This window comes from Sus scrofa, chromosome 4, assembly GCF_000003025.6.
Source record: "Sus scrofa isolate TJ Tabasco breed Duroc chromosome 4, Sscrofa11.1, whole genome shotgun sequence".
NCBI classification, from domain to species: domain Eukaryota; kingdom Metazoa; phylum Chordata; class Mammalia; order Artiodactyla; family Suidae; genus Sus; species Sus scrofa.
The window spans coordinates 2,293,141-2,314,792 of record NC_010446.5 but is presented as its reverse complement, the minus strand read 5'-3'; the positions used below and the strand labels follow the sequence as shown (position 1 = coordinate 2,314,792).

General features: G+C 57.1%; 1 protein-coding gene across 1 annotated transcript in view; it reads right to left on the bottom strand.

Annotated features, from left to right (window-relative positions):
• Window positions 1–21,652, bottom strand: part of MROH5 (maestro heat like repeat family member 5) — a 62,057-nt gene that overhangs the window by 29,384 nt on the left and 11,021 nt on the right. The window contains exons 7-18 of the mRNA XM_021090549.1: window positions 20,125–20,284; window positions 18,536–18,588; window positions 10,975–11,082; window positions 10,570–10,686; window positions 10,173–10,292; window positions 9,120–9,266; window positions 8,439–8,561; window positions 7,644–7,723; window positions 5,337–5,477; window positions 3,929–4,106; window positions 1,999–2,103; window positions 52–187 (exon numbers count right to left, since the gene is read on the bottom strand). Of these exons, the coding sequence (XP_020946208.1) occupies window positions 52–187; window positions 1,999–2,103; window positions 3,929–4,106; window positions 5,337–5,477; window positions 7,644–7,723; window positions 8,439–8,561; window positions 9,120–9,266; window positions 10,173–10,292; window positions 10,570–10,686; window positions 10,975–11,082; window positions 18,536–18,588; window positions 20,125–20,284 (1,468 nt within the window). The remainder of the gene's footprint in view (window positions 1–51; window positions 188–1,998; window positions 2,104–3,928; window positions 4,107–5,336; window positions 5,478–7,643; window positions 7,724–8,438; window positions 8,562–9,119; window positions 9,267–10,172; window positions 10,293–10,569; window positions 10,687–10,974; window positions 11,083–18,535; window positions 18,589–20,124; window positions 20,285–21,652) is intronic.

The window sequence follows — 21,652 nt, the reverse complement described above, 5'->3', positions numbered from 1 at the left end:
GCTGTGGTTGGGGTGGGAGCGGGCCTGCTGTGCAGGTTGGCAGAAGCTCACCTCTCTGGCGCATCAGGAGCTGGTAGAGATGGCCCACTGTTTCCAGGCTGGAGCCCTGAGTGGCCTTGTCCGGGTCCTGGCACAGAATCCCCAGCATGCCCACCAGCTGCCCCATCCTTTTGAGGTCCTCTTTTGGCTGTGGTGAGAGCACAGGGGAACCACTGGCGGCAGATCCTGCCCCGCCACACATTCATGGCAGCACAGCCAGTGTCAGAATGGATCCCCTCAAATCGTGTGCCAGGGCTGGGATTTGGGTCTGGCAAAATGTACACCAAAAACTCAGAACTCAAGAGGAATAACACTATATACACACATACATACACACCCACACATCTATACATATACACGAACATATAAGTATATGTGTGTGTGTATATATTTGTATGTATGCTTTTTTTTTTTTTTGTCTTTTTAGGGTCGCACCCACGACACACGGAGGGTCCCAGGCTAGGGGTCCAGTCGGAGCTGTAGCCACCAGCCTAGACCACAGCTATAGGAATGCCAGATCCCAGTCGCATCTGTGACCTGCACCACAGCTCACGGCAACGCCAGATCCTTAGCCCACTGAGCAGGGCCAGGGATTGAACCCGTGTCCTCATGGTTCCTAGTCGGATTCGTTTCCTCTGCGCCATGATGGGAACTCCTATATATGTATTTTTTTTTTTTTTTTTTTTTGCTGCACCAATGGCACGTGGAAGTTCCCGAGCCAGGGGTCAAACCCGCACCACAGCAGTGACCATACATGACAATAAGTGAGAATCCTTAACCCTAGGCAACCAGGGAACTCTGAGAAATAGTATTTTAAGGTGATATTTATAAAAGTCAAAATGAAGGCAAAAAACCCATGAGGAATAACGCTTCAAAACTTTGTAAAGACGGGCTCTGACCGGCACATCCACCGCCCGGCCCCACTCACCTCACCCTAACCCCAGCCCTGGTTCCAATGCAACTTTATTCCCAACCACAGGTGGCCATAGTCTGGCGATTCGATTGTTCCAAACCGCACATTAAAATATTGATCTTGTTTGCAGAGAGAGTATTTTGGTGTCTCCATAATTTTTTGTGCCCAGAGGTAAGTGCCTCTCTTGCCTCTTCCGGATCCAGTCTTGTGTTTGGAAATTGATTTTGAGTAAATTGAAGGCAATTTGAACCCCTGGAGAGAGGCCCCCTCATCAAAGGAGTGCTGGAGGAGGTCTGTCCGGGGAGATTTCCTCGGGCAGAGCCAGCCCGCACCGCCTGGCAGTCCGCCTGCCTCTCCGCCTCCCTTAAAAAGGCGCTGCCCGCCAGGCATCAGGTGGGGGAACTCATTTCCTCCGGGGAACTCATTTCTTCCTCTCCCTGAGGAGCTGATGCTGGTTTGGGCTGAGGAACGCAGCACCACTCGCTCCCTGAACCCATGCTGATGTTCATTCACCCTAAGGGTGTTCGTGGCAGACGGCGGGTACGCTGTGATCCGTGAGGATGGGCTTGGGATGCGCGAGGGCGCGGGGAGGATGGCGGCTCCCGCGAGGCCGTCGACCTGAGCCCAGGGCAGCACTGCAGCCTCTACGAGCCCTTTCACGGCCCCGGACCCCACCTGACTCCCACTGTAGCCCTCCGAGGTCTCCTTTCTTCCCGCTTCCCGAGAAACGCAGGCTCAGCGGGGAGACCCTGCCCAAGGCTTCGAGGTAAGAGCCGTCTCCTGGACCAGGCTTCAGGGCACGTGGGCTCAGCGCTCAGCTGGCAGCCTTGAGCCCGTGTCCCCAACCCCCTACCCAGCCTGTTTCCTCACGTATAAAAAGGAGGATTACTTGGCCGGGCCACACGGGAGTCCGGGACCCAGCCTGTCCTGATGGCAGGGACCCAACGGGCCTTGAACCCCATGAGCCTTCGCAGCCTCTGGGAGAAGGGTGGCTCCGCGGGGAGCAGAGGGGGTGTGGGTGTGGGGCTGCAGAGCCGAGTACTCACGTCCAGGTAGAGGCTGTGGCTCAGGAACTTGAGGAGGCTCATGCATAGGTGTACAGCCCGCTGCCGCTCGTGTGCCTTCTCAGATGCCAGCCAGACGTACAGATGCTGCAGGTGGGAAGGGTGCTGCAACCTGGGACCTCTGCTCGGGGCTGGCTCCGCCCTGCCCTGGGCGGAGGCCCTGCTCACCGACCAGGCCACGCCCACCGCCAACCCAGACCACACCCCTGGCCCAGGCCCCACCCACCGGCCCAGGTCTCGCCTATCCTCAGCCTAGGCCACACCCCTTGGCTCAAGCCACACCCATCATCATGCCCAGCCACTTCCTGGCTCAGGCCCAGCTCACTCGCTCTCCAGCTCACTCGCTCTCCAGCTCTGCTCAGGGGCCTAACACCACCCGCCCGAGACCAGACCACCGCCTCGGATCAGGCCCCTCTCACTCCCAGCCAAGGCTCGGGCTCCACCCCTCTCCCGTCTCCCCTTCCTTGTCCTTTGGCACAGCCTCGGCTCATCCCCCGGCTCTAGGCCACCTCGCACCAAGAGGAAGAGTCATTTTTTTTGTAGCAGACACGCTCCTCTTGCTCAAAGCCCTTTGAGTCTCTTGGTTCCTACTGGTTTCTCGCAGTACACCTCTTTCCAGAACCATGCTTTTCTATGCACGCCATAAATGAAGGCATGGAATCACAAAGGAATACTGAGGCGTATTGAAACAGTTATGCTGGAGTTCCCGTCGTGGCTCGGTGGCAACGAATCCGACTAGGAACCATGAGGTTGCAGGTTTAATCCCTGGCCTTACTCAGTGGGTTAAGGACCCAGCATTGCCGTGAGCTGTGGTGTAGGTCACAGCCGCAGCTCAGATCTGGTGTGGCTGTCTTTGGCTGTGCAGGCCAGCAGCTGTAGCTCCAATTGGACCCTAGCCTGGGAACCTCCATGTACCTTGGGTGCGGCCCTAAAAAGCGGGAAACAAACAAACAAACAAAAAACAGTTATGCTGGGCACTTCTAAGCCATGTCTGAGCCTCTCTGTTAAGGGAATGTATGTATGATCATCGAGCTAGTGATTCTGACGCTGGCCGAGGATAACGTGTTTGGAAATTCTGTGACTCGGTCACATCCTGTGACAACCACTGTGCCTTCCACTGGAGGCAGACAGCCACTGCTGGCACTGCTGGGGTCTGTTGCCACCCTGCCGGGGAGGGGCGTACTGCTTTGCAGCTCAAGGTGAAGGAAAATGCAGACAGTATTTCCTCCTGGATGCGCTCACACCCCGACTCCCATCTGTGCTCCGGGTTGGCTGCCCCTGCTTCGGAGCCCCACCCCCCCAGCACCCTCCCTAGGCCCCAGCCTCAAGGGCCCTCTCTCCGTTCTGGCCCACTGTGCTCACTGGTGCTGCTCGCCTTTGCCCCCACTGTGCCCTCTGCCTGCTGGGCCCTTCCCTTCCCTTCCCACCTAGTGGCCTTCTTGTCATCACCCAGGTGAAGGCCACTGGCCCCGACCTCCCACCCTCCCAGGAGAGGCAGCCTCCTCTGTCTGCCCCCACCCCCCACCGACACTGGATTGTCCCTCCTGTTGGGTAGCCTCTCCTTTCAGGAAGGGACTCCTAGAGGGCAGTGACAGGAGTGGGGGTGGTGGGCTTATGAGCCCCCTCATGGCTGGGGACACTGCTGCAGGGGAAGTCCCTTGGGGGGAGGGCAGCTCCCTCCAGGCCAGGCCACTGGCTCCCTTTGGTGTGGTGTTCATGGCCCGCTTGCTGCCAGGCTGCACCTGTTGTCTCAAACCCCCGTGATCCTTAGTGACGGACAGTCCTCGAGCCTCTGTGCTCCTGGGTCACTCCTACCCCTGGTTCAGGCCCTGCCTCCTCTGGGGCATCCTCCTCTGTCCACCCTCTGCCCTGCCTGTGCCACCCCCAGCTGCCCCGCCACTGCCGCCCTCACCGACAGCAGGAAGTGCAGCTCGTCGGCCGTGGGGTTCTGCACGATGAAGCTCTGCAGCATCTGGTCCAGGGCCTCCGAGGTTTGGTTATAGAGGGTCTGTGCAGGGACGTGGAGCAGGTCAGGTGGCCGCCGAGCCCAGGTGGGATGGAGGCTGGCCGAGTGGCCTCCCGATGCTGGCGGCACCCACTTCCTGCACACTCCCCAGGCCAGGCTGCACACCAGTGAGTTCACATCATGCCCAGGGAGGCCCCTGGAATCCCCACTGGGCAGCTGGGCACAGGTTTCTCAGGTGGCTGAGGCAACATCATTTCCAAGTTCACAGGCATGCAACCTGCACAAGACCTGGCTCAGAAGGCTCTATGTGCTTGATTTAGCGCTCTGCTCTTGCCATCTTGAAATTCTCAAAAAATTTCCAATGGAAGTCACATTTTCATTTTACATTGGTCCTGATTCCTGGGTCTCACACAGGAGCCCCCCACTTTTGCTGCTTTGCTAGCCTGGTCTGCTCAGGGATGGAGGGGCTGTAGGAAGGACCCACTGGAGCAGAGCGGTGGCAGGGGGGTGGTTTGACCATCAACTCCCTGGGGGTCCTGGGGAGCTCACTTCGGCTCTCTGAGCTGCCTTTGTCACCTGAGAACTGGTTGGAGCCAGCCCCCTGCCAGGGTGGAGGTGGACACTGATTGTGAATAGACAGAGCCCCACTGCTCAGTGCCTGGCTCCACGGTTGTGCTCTCTGGGGCAGCCAGCTGTGAAGTCATCTGGCCACAGTGGCACCCTGGACTCCTGCAGGGTTGGGGTGCAGGCAGACACCCTCCCTTCTGGAGGGCTGCTGCAGTGGTGTTGCCCCCGGCCCATGGGGCCCCTCACTCTCACCCCTCAGCCAAGGTTCCAGCCTGGGTCCGGCCTGGGGGTGTGGTGTGAAGAGCAGGGCCGGGGTCGGGGGTGGGGCAACGCTGACCCTCCCTCCAGACACCCTCTTTCTCTGAACTGGTTTCCTCACTCTCTGGACAGTCGCTACTGGAAGGATGAGCTAACGCAGATGCTGCGCCTGGCACACAGCAGGTGCTCAGTTAACAGGCCTCCCAGCCCTTTGCAGCCCACACTCAGGCGCCAGGGGCTGGCAGGACCTGGTGAGATGGCGCGCGCCCCCTGGTGGCGGAGGCCCGCAATGGCAGGCGCCTCCCAGTTGAGCGGCTTCATCTCTCCGCGGCGGAATCTGGGGTGGGGTGGGTGTTCCGCCAGCGGGTGGAGAGCGTGTCAGGGCTCCTTCCCGGCCTGGGGCAGGGGGGTGGGGTGGTGTCAAGGCCCTCTGCCCGTCCAGCCTGCCCCCTCCCGAGCCGAGAGCAGCAGGCAAAGCTGGATACCCTGCCTGAGGGTCCCCTCCTGTAGGCTGTGGGGATGCTAGATTCACACCTGTATGTTGGGCGGCTCCAGAAAGAGGCAGGTGTGTTTTTCCAGAACTTCCATCAGTGGCAGGGACAGCACACTGTGGAGGCTGATGGACAGAAGCCGAGATTTCCTCTCCAAGTCCAGGGGCGGCCTCAGCTTACTGTGTGTGAACAAGGGCAGGGACGGGGTGTGGGGGCCAGGCACCTGCCAGAACAGACCCAGGCCCTCCTGCGTTTGCCCAGCGGCTCACGGGCACACTACTGTCTGCCGGCCTTTTGCCCCCAGGGCTGTGTGGACCTCTGGACAGGATTTGTCAGGGATGCTGGGCCTGGGAGCAGGGCCTCGAGCAGCCCTCAGCCCAGCTCCCTTTCCTGCGCAGGCTGGTCTTGCCCCAGCCAGCTTTGGGACCTTAACAGCACCGTTTCAGCGACTGATGCCAAACTTTCATTCTCCGAGGTCTCAAGGAATAATAGCTCTGTTGACTGCCTGCCTCCTACTTGCCAGCACCATCCAGCGTTTTACGTGGGCTACGGCCGCCTGGCACTCCCGTGAGTGGCATTTTCTCCTGCTTCCCACAACCCTCCCCGACTCCACTCCTCTCCAGGCAGCGCCCGCCTCTCTCCTCCCGCTTTTCCCCCCGCCCCTGCAAGGGTGGTCTGCACTGACCGCTCTGCCCGCCCGAGTCCACCGGGTCAGACATTGCCCGAGCACCCCCTGCTCCTGGCCTGTCCCAGGTGGGCTCCACCTGGCAGCTCCGTGGCCTGGTCTCGGGGGCATCGGTAGCTTTGAAGAGGTGACCGCCTCCTTCTCAGAAGGGCCTTCCCGGGCTCGGGTCTCCCTGCCCCCATCTCCCACGCACCTGCTCCCACTCCCTTGCTGGCTCTGGCCCCCTCCTCACCCTCTCATGCCCAGGCCTCGGCCCTTTCTCCTCCATCCCTGGCCTTAAATGCTATCCGGATGCCGACGACCACAACCTCGGGCCCTCGGGCCTGCCGTCTGGGCCTCACCCGGGCTCCCCATTCCCGCCCACTGTGCGTGCCATCAACGCGCCATGTTTGCCAGACGTCTTTCTCAAAGGCGGTCCATGCAGGGGCCCCGCCTCGCTCAGCCAAGAGCCAGTATCCCTGCACGACCTTCCTTGTGACCCCCGGGGCATCGGCCGTGCCCGCCGCTCTCTCACTCCCCTCCAACCACTCTGAGCCCTCGCTGGTTCTTCTTCAGCTGTGCTCCAGCCCCCGGGCCTTTGCCCCTGCCTTCCCCTCGGCCGGCCGGCTACCCACACGGCTCCCTCTCTCACCTTCAGGTCTTTGCTTAGTGTCGTTCCGACAGAAGCCTCGGGGTGCCTGGCGCCAGGGAGGTGCTCAGTCAACCGATACTCGGTCGACTGATTCTCCTTGTCGCGGCCCTGAGCCTCATTTAGTTCTCAGCCCGAGGGTTTCACGTTCCCTCCCTGTCTCGTTAATCCCGTCTCATTTTTCTTCATTATTCTCGTCAGTCTCTGAAATGTATGGTTTGCTCGTTCTGTGCCCCCTCCCCAGCTGTCAGCTCTCAGAGCACAGGGACCTTCCCTGCGGGTTCCCAGCGGGCTGCTAGGACTCAGAACAGTGCCTGGGATGCTGCAGGTGGTCAGAGGTCACTGGGAATGACCGGATCCGGAAGCTGAGGCTCGGAGAGCTCACGGCCTGTTCTACCTGCTCTGGGGAAGGCCGCCCAGCTCCACCTGCCACTGTGCCCAGGGCCACGCAGGGCCCGCAGGATGCCTGGCTCCTGCCCGCACCTGCTCTGCGGTCTGAGAGCAGGCAGCTGAACTCCCCGGCCTCCGCTGGCTCGTCAGGCTCACTCTGATCTGGCCAAGCGGGGAGGCTGGTCCAGCCTCGCCCCACCTGTAGCTGCTATGTCGGGAGCCACCTCTGGCGCTGGGATTCCCTCCGGACCTTAGCCAGCCTCCCTCCCTCCCCTAGGAGGTCGTTGGCGTCTAGACTCAGTTTCCCTTGGCACTTCCTTCCCCGACCGCTAGAGCCTGCTCTAGACTCTGCGTGTGGCTGGGGTCTTGCCACGAATTGACTGCTCTGACCTTGAGTGTCTGTGGGGGTCGGACGGTCAGCTTACTCTGCCCAGTGGCTGTGGCCGAGACCACATGCTCTGGTCTCCATAAGCTGCCCGTCCTCACCGCCCCCTTGGCCCGCACAGGCTCAGGTCCCTAGCCCTGCCCAGTCGGGCCTTGATGTCTGGTCTCTCTCATCTCACTTGTCTGGCTGGCACCAAGCCCGAGGCGAGCGGCTGTGTTGGATGGGAGGAAGGGCCTCTGTGGGGCCGGGAAGCCTACCAGAGGCTGGAGATGATTTGGAGGCTCTGCTGGCGAGCGGACGTGCACAGCGAGTCCTGGGGCTCCTTCTCCATCAGAAGCTGCAAATCCCAGGGGAGGGCGGAGTCACTCAGGCCTGGCCTCTCCCACCTCTGACCCCGAGTCCTCTCCCTGCCTGAGGACCTTGGGGCCCAGCATCCCTGGAATCCACAGGCTCACACCCCTCACCTTCCCAGGGAGCCCCTGCGCCCTGGCCCCCACTTAACTAGAGCATAGACTTTAGAATCGACAGGTCAAGTCTGAGCCCTGGCTGCCCTGCCACTAGCCGCAGGACGCTGGGCAGGTCTCCCAACTGCTCTGAGCTTTGTCCATTCACAGATAACACCACGTCGTGGCCCCTGTGTTGCACGTGAAGCAAGGCATGCAAAGCAGAATGTCTGAGTCACAGCGGGAGCTCGGTAAATTAGAGCTGTTGTTACCCTTGTCATCTCTGCTCTAACTGGGCACCCCTTGTGTCTTTCCTCCGCTCCCCGAGCGGTTCTCTGGGGCCCCGTTTCAAGGAACCATGCTGTGAACGAGGTTGGTCTCAGCAGAACGGGTGGCGCTGGCCTCTCTGGGTCTCAGCCACGTCGGCTGGAAGGGGACCTTCCAGCTCAGGGGCATGGTAAGAAGTGAGTGATGAGGGGTGGAGGCCTGTGAAGGGTTTGTGCCCACTCGAAATCCAAGGTGCCCACCGTCTCCCGGTGGTGCCCCTCACGCTGCTTCGCGGGAGGCCCCCTCCGGGAGCCCTTCCTCCGCCCGGGGCCTGGCGCTCACCGTCAGACACTCCAGGAGCTCAGGGACCTGGGAGAACTCGTAGCTCTGGGCGCCCGCGTTGCGGCCGAGGGCCCGCACCAGCATGAGGGCGGCCGTGAGGAAACTCTGCTTCAGGGTCTCGTCCTGGGGCGGGGGGCACAGGTCGCCGAGCAAGGGGGTGGGGTCCGGAGTGGAGGCACCGAGGGGCAGGAGAGCAGGAGAGCCCCGTCACATGTGGCAGCAGGGCCACGGCTGGAGGGGCTTTGGCAGAGACCTCCCACGGGGGCCCCACGGGAGTTGGGGGAAGGGGGGGAACCCATGCGACTTTGTTTAAAAGTAAGAATACACGGATGGCCCTCTGGCATCAGGAAGAGTCCTGAAGGCACCTGTGCACGCCCCCCCAGCTGTGGGGCCCCCCAGGCTCCGGGCCCCGAGTGCGGGAGAGGTCCTGGTGGGGGTGTAGCAGGGTCTGTTGTCACAGGCCGTGGTGGGAGGTGCCCGGCCCCCCAGCAGCCAAGGGAAAAGCCAGGGTTTGCTTCAAGGGGAGGCGGGGTGGGGCCCTGACGAGGCCAGGAGGCTTTAGGTGGGGAGGAGGCGAGGAGGCCGGACCCGGCCCTGCGGGAGCCCGGGGTGCAGGCGGGTGGGGAGGGAGCTCCCGGCCGGGGGGTGGCAGTGCGCAGACCAGCTTGGGCGGGCCGGTACCCAGGTGCTGTAGTGGAAGTAGAAGACCAGCCGGGACAGGGTGCTGTCCACCCAGGGCAGGACGTGGGCGCTGGCCTTGTCTGCCATCTGGCCGTAGGCGAGGAGGAGGGTGCTGCTGGCCCACTTCCACCGCAGGTCCTCGGGATGCTGGGCGGGGTGCGGGTGGGGCAGGCAGAGCATCAGGGCCCTGCTGACACCCCCCGCCCCCATCCCTGCTCTGGGAGCAAGAACAGAAGGGACCGCAGGCACGGCAGGGGCCTGGAGGCAGGGTGTCTGAGGGCTGGCGGCCTGGTTTACCGCCCCAGGATGGGCCTCAGGGGTCACCTGGGGGTGCATGGAACTGGCAGCCCTGTCCTCAGGAGCCCAGCACCCATCTCCCTCCTGCCCCCTCCTCGGGTGGCCGGGGGGCCTGGAAAGGTCCTGCCCGGACCTAGGGAGTTGGCCCAGGGCCCTGGGCTTTGGCTCTGGGCGAGACCAGAGGGTGAGGGGACACCTGGGACACCACCCACATCCCCTGAGGATGTCATGGCTCCCTTGCCGAGTGGACCCCTGAGGTGTGGACATACGTCCCCAGTGCTGCTCTGCCACCTGCTGGCCAGGGGCACCCAGGAGGCCGTGGTTTAGTTATGGCTCTTCCCCCATTTGTCTAACCCGGCTCCCCTCCTGCAGCCCCAGGCTCTGCTTCTGCCCGGGGCGAGGTGGCTGCTCCGTCCATCGACCGGAACCAGGGCTGACCTCTGGCCTGTGCCTCGGGTGTCAGATGCGGCCCGAGATCAAAGAGCCATTAACCAACACGCAACAGGTACCCTGTCGTCCTGGCACCTGCTGTGCTGGCCTTCCTGCCAGGCTCACTGGCATCCCATCAGCGGGAGGCGGGAGTCCCTGCTCGGGAGGAGAGGGCTGAGGCCCAGGGGCCACCCCACAGGGGGCCCAGAGATGGACGGTCCCCTAATTGGCTCCAAGATCTCCCTGGGGAGGCCTAAACCTTCATGGAGGGAGGGGTCCCAACCTCCCCCCTCTGGCCGAGGCCTCGGACAGCTGGGGAGCCGATACCTTCGGGGAGAAGCTGTGCAGGCTCCACTTGATGGGCGTGCTCCGGCCAAACTGCTCCAGGACGGCCCAGACGTGGTCCAGGTGGCGGGCTGCGGCCAGTCCCACAGTGAGGGCCATGCCCTGCGGGGACAGGGGACCCGGGTCCCTGAGGCAGGGTCGCAGGACCAGGCCTCCCCTTCACCTGGGGGGCGGGGTGGAAGCCGAGGCCCAGAGAGGGAGGGGACTTGTTCAGGAAGTAGCTATGTGACAAGGAGGAGGACCCAGACGTGAGGGGCTCGGCAGGTGACCGGAGTCAGGACTCGCATGTGAGCAGGGTCCGGGCTCGGGGTGGGACCAGGCTCAGGCTACGCCGTGGTCGGGGCAGGCGGGTGGGGGATGGGCGGGGCCGGGGCCTCACCTCCCTCTGCTTGGGCCACTGGTGCGACGTCTCCAGGAGGCTCCTCAGGTGTGTCCTGACCGTGGTGCCGCTCTCCTCGGCTTGCAGGACCAGCCCGTAGAAGATGAACAGGAAGGCCTGGGGGCGGGTCTGGCGTCCAGTCCTGCGCCGGACCCCCCCTTCCCTGTCCACCCTGGGCACCAGCCCCTCCCCTGTCCGGGCGCCTTGGCCTTCCTGGCCCTCGTCAGCCTGGGGATGGACCATCCACCCCCTGCCTGGTGGCAAAGCTCCAAGGGTGTGGCTTCCAGCCTTGCTGCCAGCCCCCGTCCCTCCAGTTTCCTCCAGGGGCCCAGGCCTCGCTCTAGGTGTGCGGCCCAGGGACAGAGCCCGGGCCTGGCCGTGGGCAGCAGGGGGGCTTGGGGCCACCTTCTCCGGGGGCTGCTCCTGATGTGTCCGGTCAGGCTTGGTGAGCGCCTCCAGCAGGTCCTTGGACCACGCTTCTCTGTCCAGAAACTGGACCGACTTGATGGCCATCTGTGTGCAGACGGGGGTGGGCAGCCTAAGTGATTTCCCAGCAGCCCGGCCACCCCCGGCCCCGCAGAGCCCCGACCACGCTGTCTTCTTCCTTTCCCCCTTCTGAGGCTCCACGGCCTGCTCCCTGATTTGTTAGCCAGCCCTCATTCCTCGAGATTCCTTTCCCTGGAGGTGTTCTGGTGGGGGGCTGGAGACCGGGAGCCCGAGCATGTCCCCAGTGCTGGGCAGGGGCTCGGTCCTCAGAGATGCTCGGCCCCTGTCCACGGAAGGCGGCTCCTCCAGAGTGTGTGTGTCCTGTGTGTCCACAGCTGTCTCTCCAGCAAGTCGTCAACGCTCCATTAATATGTTTTAATGAGGGAATCGATGATTAAATAAATGAAACATCCCTTCAAATTATAAAGTCCTAAAACCTCGGCCCTGATCTCACATGATTTTATGGTTTGACTGAGACGGGACCAAACGTCTCCAACGTTTCCGCGACGTTTGATCCTAAGATTCTTTTGGGGGTGGAGATAGGTCTTCTAATTTTGCTCCCAATCCAAAAAATCTTACAAGAAGAAAAGGTTGGCAAAAGTGAAGATGAACATCTCAAGAAGTTTGTTCAGCTGAGCTGCCATAAATTAAGTTGAAAGACGCAGCAGCCTTTTGCCTGTGATCTATTGCCAAGAGTTAATGTCACGGATAAAGGACGCTTTATAAACCGCGCCGGAAGGGATGACAACGCACATAAAAACGGAGCTGCATAAACTCAGCCTTGCTAATATTTAAGGAATGGGAATGAAGAGAGCATATCATGTTGACCAAGACTGGCAGAAAGTAAAACCGCCAAATTTCAGCACGTAGCTTTGACCTTGGGTCGGGGAGGTGGTTGGACTGCAGTCAGGCGCAGGGTTTGGCAGCGCTGACTGAAGTTTATAACGTGCATGCATTTCCCCGCGGGAGTCTATCTCCGGGACTCGCCCCTGGAGGAGTGCTAGAGTGCCACCCTTGGAGCTCAGGAGCTCCCCGCAGCCTTGCTGGATGCAAGACCTGCCCAGAGTGCCCCTGCGCCCCCGCCCAGGCAGGATCCCTTGCACCCCCTCTGGCCACACTCCTTCGGACCCTGAAATGGAAATTGCTCTCGCTTATGCCAGAATCCGGAGGAGCTTGTCTGATTTGGTTATGCTCCCCATCTGGCCCATTTACAGGATTTTGGGGTACAGCAGAACCTGGGTGCTCTCTCACTTACCCACAGGACAGGTGTCTGCTGAATCCCCATGGGACCCCGGCCTCCTGGAAACTCCTAGGTTTCTAGAAGCACCAGGGGCTCCCGTGCCCTCCCCCAAACGACCATATTCTTCTGTTCGCTGCTGCACGTGCCAGCGTTTGGTGGCAAAGCTGGTGCAAACTGATGTGACCCTGTTTATGGGAACGAGCGGGACTTTTGCCCGTTTCTGTTAAGAGAGAATTCATATATTTGATTCTGCATCTGCCCCAGATGCAGCTAAGGCTGTTTACTGACTGTACATAAACTACATAGTTCTTCGACCTCTCCCTGCAATTCTGCCTCTTCTTAAATTTGAAACACATCTGTTTCCAAACTTAATCTCTTTCAGTTTTAAATATTTTATTTTTTTTGTCTTTTTGTTTTGTCTTTTTAGGGCCACACCTGTGGCACACGGAGGTTCCCAGGCTAGGGGTCGAATCAGAGCTGTAGCCGCCGGCCCACACCACAGCCCCAGCCAGGCAGGATCCGAGCCGCGTCTGCAACCTGCACCACAGCTCAGGGCAACACCGGATCCTTAACCCACTGAGCAAAGCCAGGGATCGAACCCACAACCTCATGGTTCCTAGTTGGGTTAGTTAACTACTGAGCCGTGACGGGAACTCCAAGTTTTAATGATTTTTAAATTGGGTATGTTTACACCGAAGCACACGTATCTTTAGTGTGCGGTGCGATGAGTGTCGTCGGATGGCCAGACCCCATCAGGATCTAGAACATTTTCCGCTGCCTCAGAAAACCCTCTCTACTCCTTCCCAGTTGAGCTTCATCCTTGCGACACTGACTGGATTTCGTTCGCCCGAGTTAGCTTTGCCTCTTCTAGAGGTTCACACCATGGGGTCTGGGGTCGTGCCGTGCGCACCTGTGTGTGTCTGGGATTTTTCCTCCGCGTGTTCTCGAGATCCGCCCGTGTTGCTGCGTGGATCAGCAAGTTCGCTTCTCTTTCTCTGCTCTCGTTTTTCTGATTTCCTTTCTGAGGCTCGGTTTCAGTTGAACCAGCTGGGCTTTCTCGCGTTTCCTCAGGTGGACAGGCAAGTAATTGATTTTAGATCCGAGGTGAGGGACTCCGTGGGCCAAGTACAGCTTGTTTCCAGTTTGAGACTATTAGGAATCAGGCTGCCGGCAACGGGCTCGTGTGTGTAATTTTGTGCACGAGGGTTTCATGCCTCTGGGGTTAAAGCCTGAAAGTGGAATTGCTGAGTCAGGGGTTTAACATTATACGAAAAAGTCAGTTTTCCGAGGAGGTCTCGCGGTCCCACGAGCAGCGTGGGCTTCCCCGCTGGCATTGGTGGGGTTTCTCTCCCGTCTGAGCTCGGCCGGGGCCTGTGGTGCCAGCTCACACCCGTTTTAACCAGCTTTTTCCTGAGGATTCAAGACGCCGACCGTGGTTTCTTTGGCTGATGGGTCATGTATTTGCCTTTCTTTGCGATGTGCCTTTTTCGATCTTTGGTCCATTTTTGCGGTTGGGCTGGTGTCTTTTTCTCCCTTCATTTCTTTATTTCTTCTGGACACAATCCTTTGTCAGAAAGGTGTCTCGTGAATATTTTCTCCATGTCTCTGGCTCCCCTTTTTCATGTTTCTCGTAGTATTCTTTGAGAACAGAGGCTTTAATGCAGATGAGTTCCAGTTTATCCATTTTTTTTTTTTCTTATGATGAGGGTTCTCTGGGTCCTAAGATATATTCTCCTACTCCAAGGTTGGCAAGATTTTCTCCTGTGTTTTCTTCTAGAAGCTTTTTCATTTTCGTTGTTGTATTTGGGCCTTGGTTCCATCTCAAATGAATTTTTGTATGGTTCCAGGCTGGCGTTAAAGTTCCTTTTCCCCTCCCCTTGAAAAAATGGTTTGTTCCAGAACTGTTTGTTCAGAAGACTTTCCCCATTGAATTGCTTTGGTACCTTCCAAAAAAAAAAAAAAAATTACCATGTACGTGTGGTTTTATATTGGAGTTTCTATTCTGTTCTGTAGATTTACTTGTTTAATCTGTCAGTTCCTCCCTGTCTTTTATTTTTGGCCACACCCATGGCATGTGGAAGTTCCTGGGCCAGGGATTGAACCCACTCCACAGAAGCAACTCAGGCCCCTGCAATGACAATGTGGGATCCTTAACCCACGGCGCCACGAGGGGATGTACCCTCACTGTCTTCCTGAGCTATGTAGCTAGGTGGGAAATCTTGAAGTCAGGTAGCGTACTTCTTGCAACTTTGTTCTTTTTGAAGATTGTTTTTCTGTTCTAGGTCGTTTGAAATTTCCATGTAAAAATTTTAATTTTTAAATTGTATTTAATTCTATAATGGGAGTTCCCTTTGTGGCTCAATGGTTAAGAAACCCCACTAGGATCCACGAGGATGCAGGTTTGATCCCTGGCCTTGCTCAGTGGGTTAAGGATCTGGCGTTACGGTGAGCTGTGGTGTGGGTTGCAGACGCGGCTAAGATCCGGTGTTGCTGTGGCTGTGGTGTAGACCGGCAGCTGCAGCTCTGATTTGACCCCTAGCCTGGGAACTTCCATATGCCTCAAGTGCGGCCCTAAAAAGCAAAGCAAAAAAAAAAAAAAAATATATATATATATATATTTATATGTATATATTTAATTCTGTAATAAAGTTGGTTTGGATTTTGATTGGCATTGCATCAAACTTGTAAATTAATTTTGGGAGAAATGAAGACTTAGCATTATTGGCTCTTTTTATCCGCGACCACATAGCTCCATTTGTTTAGGTTTCCTTTAATTTCTTTTTGCAAGATTTTGTAAGAATCATGCACATATTTGCTAAATTTATCTTAGAGTTTTTATGTTTTTAATAGGGCTGTGTCATTGTTTTTTTAAGCTTTATTTTCCAATTGTTTGTTGTAAGTACATACAAATTTGACTGCCATTTGCATATTGATTTTTTATTCTAAGATCTGGCTAAATTCAATTATTAGTAATAAATAGTTCTAGAATTAAAAAAATTTCTGTGGTGGAGTTCCCATTGTGGCTCAGTGGGTTAAGAGCCTGACAGAGTGTCCATGACGATGCAGGTTTGATCCCTGGCCTCCCTCAGTGGGTTAGGGATCTGGAATTGCCCCAAGCTGTGGCTTGGGTTGCTGATGTGGCTTGGGTCTGGCACTGCCATGGCTGTGGCCTAGGCTGGCAACTGCAGATCTGTTTGACCCCTAGCCTGGGAACTTCCACATGCCACAAGTGTGGCCCTAAAAAGACATTTTTCTGCAAGATTTTCTTTTTTTTTCTTTTTCCTTTTTTTTTTGTTTTTGGTCATGCTCTCTGCCTGTGGAAGTTCTGGGGCCAGGGATCAGACCTGCACCATCAGTGACCCAAGCCACAGTGACAAAACCAGATCCTTAACCCACTGAGCCCCGAGGGAACTCTGAGATTTGCTCTGCCTGCAATTATGGTGACTGCTAAGAAAGAAGGTTTCCGTCTTCCATTGCAAGCTGTGTGTCTGCTTCCCTCCTCTTACCTGATGGCGCTGATGGGACTCGAGGGCAGTGTGGACCAGAAGTGGAGCGTGGACACCTTTGCCTTACTTTGCTCCGGTGGGAAGGGGTTTGTTCATTCCTCATGACTTACGTTCACTGGAAGGTTTTCATCGATGTCAGTTTCCGCCTGCTCCTCCTTCGTTAGGGCCTCTCGCGTTATGATATTGTGATGCACTTATGATAAATGTTTGATAAAGTTACGTAATTAGATAAGATTATGTAAACATATATTAAAATTAAACGGAGAATAAGATATGTATTTGGTCTTCAGCTCCGTCTTCATCTAGCACAGAACTAAAGCACTCCTCTAAGAGACTGGAACTGTCATGGTGTCTCTTGCTATTCACAGCAAGCCTGGTCCCACTTTCAAAACCCTGGATAACCCCGGAATGGGGGCACGTTGCCAGGGGAGCCAATCGTGGTTAGAGGGTTGGAACCTTCGTTCACCCCTAAACCTCGGGAGGCGAAGGGGCTGGATGTGGGCTTTAATTGTCGGTGGTCAGTGATTTCTTTTTTCTTTTGTTCTTTTTATCACTGTGCTGTGCACATGGAGGTTCCCAGGCTAGGGGTCAAATGAGAGCTGCAGCCGCAGGCCTGCAGCACAGCCACAGCAACACTGGGTCTGAGCCACATCTGTGCACCACCCTGCCGCTTCTTTCACCCCCCAAGAGAGGCCAGGGATGGAACCCAAGTCCTCACGGACACCGTGTGGGGTTCTTAACCTGCTGGGCCACAACGGGAACTCCAGTGGCCAAGGATGTTATTAATCACACCTACTAACGAAGCCCCATAAAAGCCCCAAAGGGCGGGAGTCTGACAGTTTCCAGGTTGGTAAACACATGTGGATGTTTTTTCTATGTTGCCGGGTTGATTTTGGTGTTTTTTTTTTTTTTTGAAGATTTTTGAGTCCGTCTTCATGATGGATATTGGTTTGCAGTTTTCTCGTAATGTCTTTGTCTGGCTTTGGTGTCAGAGTCGTGGCTGGCCTTGTAAGATGATCTGGGAAGTGTTGCTCCTTCTTCTGTTTTCTAGGAGAATGTGTATGGGATTGGTATTCTTTCTTCCTTAACTTGTGATAAAATTAAGCACAGGAGTGCCTGGACCTGGAGTTTCCTTTGGGGTAAGGCCAAGGATTCCAGTTTCTTTGTTACAGGGCTACTCAGATTTTCTGCTTCTTCTTGTGTCAGTTTGGCAGTTTGCATTTCCTAGGGAATTTGTCTATTCAGTCTAGGTCGACTAATTTATTGGAATCATTTTTTATTACTCTTCCATGTCTAAAGCATGTGCAGTGGTGTTCCTTCTTTTCTGATATTAAATATTTTTTATTTTCTTCATCAGTCTATCAGGGAGCTTATCATTTCATGAAAATTTTGAATACCTTACTTTTTGGGTTTATGCCTTATTTTTAAAATTTCTCTATTTTTTTTTTTTTGGTCTGTATAAAAATTTTCTTTGACTTCTACTTCAGCTTTTAGTTTTTCCTTCCTTCTACTTACTTGGGACTTAATTTGCACGTTTTTGGAAAGCTTCTTAAAATGAAGGTTTAAATAAGGGATTTTATACCGTTCTTCTTTTCTAATAGAGGCATTACAAAATAGAAATTTCCTTCTCAGCATTAGTTTTTGTTGACCTCCACCATCTTTCATGTCGCATTTCCTTTATCATTCAATTGAAAATATTTTCTCTTTTCCTCTGTGACTCCTTCTCTGACCCATGGGTTATTTAAAAGCGTGTCGTCTGATTCCCAAATATTTGGAATTTTTCCAGATATACTTTTGCTATTGATCTCTAATTTATGTTCTGGTCAGAGAATGTACTGTTTGATTCCAGCCCTTTTAAATTTATTGAAACTTGATACATGGCCCAGCAAATGATCTATCTTGGTGAATGTTTTATTTACATTTGAAAGGAATGTCAGTTCCATCAATTTGGTTAATTGCTTTGTTCAAGTCTTCCACATCCTTACTGATTTTCTGTCCTCTTTTTCTGTTAATTACCTGTGTTGCTGCTGCTGCTGCTGGTATTATTTCTACTGAAAGCCACTTAGTTACCACCGTGCTGCTACTACGTGATGGTATCAGCTACCAGGTATCGGAGGCTTCCCGTCTGTGAGGTGCAGAGCCAAACCCTGTGGATTCCTTCCCGTCCTCTCACAACCAGCGTTTGGGGTTGGCACTTACCCTCACTGGACAGACAAGGAGACTAAGGTACAGAGAGGTGAGGCAGGTCACCCAGGACACACGGCTGTGACTGGTTAAATCTAGACTTGAACCCAGGTCTGCCAGGGCTCCACATCCCTTCTCCCAGCCACACAAGCCCTTCACTTGGGTGTGTGGTCAGAGATGGACCAGCCTGACCCCTGCCCTTCGCTGTGTCCTCCTCTGACCCCAGATCTGGCCTCTGCATCCTCTCTGAGCCCCTCATCGTGGACCAGCCCCCAGGATGGCCGGGAAGGCCCTTGGGTGTGCTGGACACTTAGCTCTCCCAGGAGTCTTGGGATCAAGTTTCCAATAATCTCAACTGCCCAGAGACCAGTCCTGTGACTGTGGTCAAGCCCTCTCCCCGCCAAGCCTGGGCTCGTCTGTAACAGTGGGCCTCTCCCTCCCCCCTCCTCCGCCCCCTCCTCCCTCCTCCCACCTTGCAGGGTCTCACCCACATTGGTTTGCTGCCTGCCTCCCCACCGTTCCCCCAGAGGGCCCTGGTGGCCCTTCCTACCTTGGCCAGCTGCTCTTCCCAGCATGCCTTGTCTCCTTCCTTTAAGAGTTCGTCTGTGAGAGGGAGGGGGTCACTGGAGGTCAGGCCTGATGTCCATGGCCAGGGCTGGGTCTGGACTCCATCTCCTCCACCCCCGGACATGACTGAGTCAGGGTGACAGTGTCCTGTCTCTGCCCATCCCGGCTCCGTGGGGAAGCGAGCTTGGAGGATGGTGAGCTGGCTGGAGTTGTGGCCCCACCACCCTGGCTGGAGACCTCAGGTGGGCAGCGTTCCCTCTCTGGGCCTCAGGCTCATCGATGGTGAATGGAGGGCTCTCTGGCACGGTCCCTTGGGTTGTGTCTGAGTCCCCTCCAGGGTGGGAAAAGGAAGCTCCGAGGGGGGCACCCTGGGAGGCTGGAATGTGCTTTGGAAACCCAGTCTCAGAGGGAGGGGCTGCTTCGGGATGTCCCCAGGGGTCTCGGAGGTCCCTGAGGTATGGGGGACCTCCACCCAGCCTACCAGTCCCGGGCAGCGCATGCAAAGCTGAGCCAGGCTGGGGCCTGCCTCCCCCAAGGCTTAGAGTCTACAGTCCCAAGTGTGGCCTCGAGGCCTCCCTGCTGGGCTGGGCCTCTTGTAGGGAGCAGGGCCTGCACACCCATTTCCACCTCGACCTCAGGCCCTCACTGAGCCTGTGGACCAACTCCGCCCGAAGGCCCTGAGGGATGCTCACCACATTCCCTCCTCAAACTCCTGCTCATCCCTCAAGGCGTGGCTCAGACTTGGCTGGCTGCCTCCTCTGGGAAGCCCTCCCTGATGGCCACCAGGGTGGCCCAGGACCTCCCCAGCTGGGCAGCCGTGAGCTCAGCTCATGCTTGTGAACAAATAAATGAACGAATAAATGAGAAATCAAAGTTGGCAGCTGCCTCCCTGGTGAGGCTGTGAGCGCCTGATGGCAGAGCCAGGCACGGGGCAGGTGCTTGGTGTGTGGGGTCTCGTAGGAGCTGAGCCCTCCTCCTGGCAAGACCTCTCCCTCCAGCTCCTCCCTCGGGATCCTCAGAGACCCCCCACTGTCCAGGGCGGCCATTCCAGTGGCTCAGAGACAGTGGCCACAGAGCAAGCACGGAGACCTGGCCCTGCAGGCCTGTGATGGTGGCTGGGTCCCCTTCCCCGTCACACAGCCTCCGTGAGTCAGCCTCCCTGGCTGCTGGGGGGTCGAGGGAGAGGAGCCTGCAGTGGTGCAGGGCTGCCGCCTGGCACCTCCCAGCTCCATCCTGGTTCCCTCCAGGCCTGTTGCTGAAATGCTGGCAGCAGGGGCGTGCGCTGGGCCGGTCAGGTCGGGCAGCACCGCTGAGCCCTGGCGCCCTGTCCTGGAAGTCCCCAGTGCACCCAGGCTGGCTGAGGGGAGGTGGGCTGAGGGGGTGCCCATGCCGCAGCCTGAGACCCTCTGGCACAGAGATGCTTCATTATTGTGCAGCCGATGCACGGTCTGTGTGTATCCCGCTGGTCAGCAGCCCCGCTGAGCACCCTTGACCTCTCCCATGACCCGCTCCATCCCGCCTGCTGGCTGGGGACAGAGGGGGCCCAGCCTGGGCCCCAAGCTCAGGACATACCATTGGAGGACAGAATGCCCATCACGTAGAGGAGGCTGCGGTGCGGGAAGACGCCCTTCAGGAGCTCGGTCTCCAGGTGCCGGGCCACCCCCTGCCACGAGTGCCTGCAGATGGCCAGCAGCACGTTGCTGGCCGCGTCCTGGTACGCCTCCTCCAGCTCCTGGGTGGGGGCAGAAGGAGAGCGCGGGCGCTCAGACGGGCCTTGGTGTCTCACACACACGTTCTGGGTCGGTGGGGAAGACGGCGACTGTCAGCTCAGCTTCGGGATAGAAACTGAGGGAGGAAGCCCAGTGAACACAGCTGGCGGGCGAAGAGCAGATTCAACCTCGGGGCTCAGAGCTACGTGTGATTGTCACCGCGCCTGGTCCTCTGACCGTTCCAGAAACTCATTGGCATTCTTCCTACGTCTGAGGCGTTGCTCACGCCGTGCTTCCCACCTTGTGTATCCAAACCCGGTCCGCTTTTCTTTTCTTCTTTTCTAATTTCCTCGTCCACTTTGAAAGCTCACTCCCAGGCCCATACTCAGGAGACGCACCTGCTTGCATGCCTCTGCTTGATGTCACCTCGTCCTGAGCTCCTGAAGCTCAGGACAAGGTCACATCCTTTGAGTCTTAATCACCACGGATTCGGAACAAGAGCCTGTGCTTTGTCCAAGTGCCCTGGCCTCATGAGACAGTGTCAGCTGCTCGGGGGCAGAGGCCCAGCTGGCCGGGCCCCTGACCCTCCGTAGACCTGCCAGGCCCGCCGCACTCTACCAGAGGGCTCAGCCTGGCTCTGAGTTGCCACGGCCACCACTTTCTCAACCAGGGTGCTGGTGTTTCTGGGGATCTTGCCCCAGTTTTGAGTCGCCCTCGTCTCGGTTTCCTGGTGGCGCGTCGGGTGCGTTCCCTGGCTGTTGGTGTGAGGGAGGTGCCACGGGACCGTGGCTGGGTTACGACCAGCGTCTGCCCTGCATCAGGTGGCATCTGAAAGTGAGGGGTCTCTGGTCCCTCCCCTGCTGTTTGAATCAGCCGATGAAGTTGCTATTTCATTTATCATTTGTTGAAAGCGTGGCTATGAGGGCTTCTTGTTAAGGTGACGGATTGAATCTGATTTTGTTCTTTCAAAAAAGGGCCTCAATGACACTACAGTCAGGAGACTTTTCAAAAGGACGGTAGCAACCTCATTCTGAAGCTGCAAAGGAGATGAGGGAGAGGTGACTGGCTGAGCACCAGCTGGCCGTCGGTTAAGCCGAGAACCAGCCCCAGCTACCCTGCACGGGGTCCCACTGTTGGGCAGAAGTCCTAGATGCTGCGTCTCCCAGATGCGAGAGTCAGAGAGGAGGAGGGGAGGGTAAAGCGGTTTAAGAAGGGGTCAGGTGTCCACACACTGTCCCCACTCTGCACACTGGAGGGTCTCCGGGCCGGGAGGCCAAGCCTGCAAGCCCAGGGGCTAGACGCCTCCTGGGCCAGGCCCTCTACAACACCGCCCGGGGCTGGGCACCGGATTGGGGTCTTCTTTGGGCGATCTGGACGGCGCAGGAGAAAAG